Source organism: Poecilia reticulata, unplaced genomic scaffold (genome assembly GCF_000633615.1).
Source record: "Poecilia reticulata strain Guanapo unplaced genomic scaffold, Guppy_female_1.0+MT scaffold_340, whole genome shotgun sequence".
NCBI lineage: Eukaryota > Metazoa > Chordata > Actinopteri > Cyprinodontiformes > Poeciliidae > Poecilia > Poecilia reticulata.
Window position 1 is genome coordinate 41,858 of NW_007615111.1, and position 1,343 is coordinate 43,200.

The 1,343-nt window shown below is 35.2% G+C and overlaps 1 protein-coding gene across 1 annotated transcript in view; it reads left to right on the top strand.

Moving 5' to 3' along the window:
- Positions 1 to 1,061, top strand: part of LOC103460917 (ladderlectin-like) — a 26,084-nt gene extending 25,023 nt beyond the window's left edge. The window contains exon 5 of the mRNA XM_017303536.1: positions 1,001 to 1,061. Within this exon, the coding sequence (XP_017159025.1) occupies positions 1,001 to 1,051 (51 nt within the window). The 3' untranslated portion in view covers positions 1,052 to 1,061. The remainder of the gene's footprint in view (positions 1 to 1,000) is intronic.
- The last annotated feature ends 282 nt before the right edge of the window (positions 1,062 to 1,343 follow it).

The window sequence follows — 1,343 nt, forward strand, 5'->3', positions numbered from 1 at the left end:
CCTCGCCCGGAACGTTAGCTGGAGATGGGCACCAGCAACCCTCCCGACCCCACTGAGGGACCAGGGTGTAAGAAAAGGGATGGATGGATGTATTTAGGTCCACTGGTGAGATACCAGCTAATATTAGCTACAGTGCTTGGTGTAATATAGGGTTCAGCCCCACTACGTAAATCTAAAAAAATTATTATTTTCTAACATTGACTTAGATTATCTGACACAAGAGCCTACATTAGAAATAAGACAATGTAACATATTATAAAATTTATATTACTTGTTATAACATTCACCAGCAAAGTTTACACAGGTGGTAAAGACTATTATTTATATGTAATTCTTTCACTCTGTCAAAAGTAAGATAGCTCCCAAATCTTCCGTTTTTGTTTTGAAGGTTTCCTAAAGACACGATGTGAGGAAGAAGAATCAAATATCTTTAGAGAGAGACGGATTCACTGCAGCATGGATGAATCTCACGTCAGATTTTGGACTCAATCTCAGCTGCTGAATCACTCTGAAGCTAGAACTCTGCTGGAAAACAGCCGACAAATAATATATATTAGGCTGTACATATTACTTATATGTATATTGTTAAGAAAATAAATTTAAAATATGGTAGTTGTAAAAACTTAACCATATGTTCAATATTAGATTAAATAAATCGTGTTTTAAATAAGAAAATTTGCTCCAAATTATATYCATGGTTCAATTAGCGCAATCTCTTAAACATTCATGTTACATCATTCAGGTACATCTTTAAACTAACAGATTATGCATCAGAAGTTTCTCAGAGTTTTGTCTCATTAAATGTGTAGAAAAACTGTCAGTCCATGAAGGACATGGAGGAGTACCATGAGATCCAGAGATTGATAATGACTTCAAGTCACGAGTATAAAGAGACCTGGGTTGGAGGCTCTGATGCGCAAGAGGTATCACATTCACTTACCACATTTTTTATTTTGCGTCACATGACTAACTTTCTATTGCGTTTTGTTTGTTTTTCCAGGATAATCACTGGTTCTGGATTGATGGTACTCCTTTCCTCTATACAAACTGATGTCCTAGAGAGCCAAATAACTACAGAAGACAGAAGCAGGATTGCTTACAAAAGAACCATAAAGCTGTTTTGCAAAAATGAAATTGCCTGAATTAGAGGAATATAATTTCAGAGGTCATGTTTTTGGCGGCTTCAGCATGAAATAATTCATTGATTTTAGTTGATAGAATTTTTTTTTAGGTCTTACAACAAAGACGGTGAAAATGAATGGAAGATAAAGACAGAAAAATATATCACTCTGTCTTCTACACTATTACTGCAGCACAACTATTAACCTGAAAGATTTCCAACA